This window comes from Cryptomeria japonica, chromosome 8, assembly GCF_030272615.1.
Source record: "Cryptomeria japonica chromosome 8, Sugi_1.0, whole genome shotgun sequence".
NCBI classification, from domain to species: Eukaryota; Viridiplantae; Streptophyta; class Pinopsida; order Cupressales; family Cupressaceae; genus Cryptomeria; species Cryptomeria japonica.
Genome location: NC_081412.1, coordinates 507,535,211 through 507,536,749, shown reverse-complemented (window position 1 = coordinate 507,536,749; position 1,539 = coordinate 507,535,211). Strand labels below are relative to the sequence as shown.

Sequence of the window (1,539 nt, the reverse complement as noted above, 5' to 3'; positions counted from 1 at the left end):
CAAAAATTGCTTGGTCGTCGACAATCGACTTGAGATGATGACTTTCATAGAACTTAGGTCGTATTCTCTTCCTTGATTTTAAAATTATTAAAATAATATTGAATTAATTAATTAAAATTTTAAATACTAAAAAAATCCGTTTGTTAACTCATAAATGAGCAACGACTTACAAAAATTTATCCAGCTTCGATTTATTTTTTAATTTTGAAAGCAATTGTTTTGAAATATTCTCGTCCTCGGAATTTGGATTCTTCATCCAAGCCGGGCCTAAATATGCCCCATCCGGGGGATTCATTTTTTTTGGAAATTTGTACAAGTAAGATATAAATACGAATGAACTTGAATACGAGGCGATAAAACACTAGACATTCTTCTCTTGTGTAATTGCAGCAGCATACAAAATGCCTTTTCCCCTTGAACCCACTCTATCTCAAGTTGATCTCCCCGTAATTGACATCTCTGAATTTCCACAAGATCTGAGCCAGCTTCGAGATAATCCCCTCCTCGCCAAACTCAGAAAGGCCTGCAAAGAATGGGGGTTTTTCTTTCTTGTCAACCATGGAATTCCAGTTGATCTTCTGCAAAAGGCTGAGGATGTTTGCCGAGATATATTATCCCTACCCACTGAGGTCAAAGACAGAGCCATAACAAGTAATCCATTCAACACTTATTCCCGAAGTCCAGAATTAGAGGCATTTCGGTATTCAGATCCGACTAATCCAGCTTCCATTGAGCAAACGTGTGCAAAAATATACCCAGAAGGGAACCCAATATTTTGGTATGTTATTCAACTTTCCTTTTCCTTTAAATGTAAATTCCTTTCTCTCCGCCTAATTATTACAACTCTTGAATTATTGTTTGGCAGCGAAACGATGACAACTTACGTTTCGTCTGTATCAAATCTTGGAGAAAAAATCACAAAAATAATACTTGCAAGCCTGGGGTTGGATGCCAACGCTTTCTACCACTCTCACTTTGATAAGTTCGCATCAGTATTGCGTATAAACGGCTTTCCATCGGATAAAGTATCGATTGGAGAGGAGGTGCTCATCCATCATACAGATTTGGGGTGCGTCACAATCCTTTACCAAGATGATGTGGGAGGCCTTCAGATTCGATCTGTGGAGGGCGAGTGGTTCAACGTCAAACCTCTCCCTCACTCATTTGTGATCAATGTGGGGGACTCCCTTAAGGTATAAAATTTAATCTCCACCTGCAATCATAACGATCCGTTTTCATTATAATTAGAGTGATAGAAGTAGGGATGAATGATGGATATGTTTGCAGGCGTGGAGTAACGGCAAATACCGCAGCGCGGAACATCGTGTTGTTTACAACGGTTGGAGAGATCGTATTTCAATTGGCTTCTTCACTTTCTTTCCAGATGAGACAGAAATTTGGGCGCCGGTGGAGCTTGTGGACGACGAAAATCCAAGGCGTTACAAGCCTTTTGTATTCTCGCATTTCATGCAGGAATTTATGGCCGATAAAGAAAATAACGAAAGAGCTACAGCTATCGAAAGCTTCGCTGGTGTATGA

General features: G+C 39.6%; 1 protein-coding gene across 1 annotated transcript; it reads left to right on the top strand.

Annotated features, from left to right (window-relative positions):
* Positions 1–401: 401 nt before the first annotated feature.
* LOC131057268 (2-oxoglutarate-dependent dioxygenase DAO-like) lies at positions 402–1,539 on the top strand. The gene is made up of 3 exons (XM_057991439.2): positions 402–778; positions 866–1,193; positions 1,288–1,539. The coding sequence occupies exons 1-3, from the start codon at positions 402–404 to the stop codon at positions 1,537–1,539; spliced, it is 957 nt and encodes a 318-aa protein (XP_057847422.2).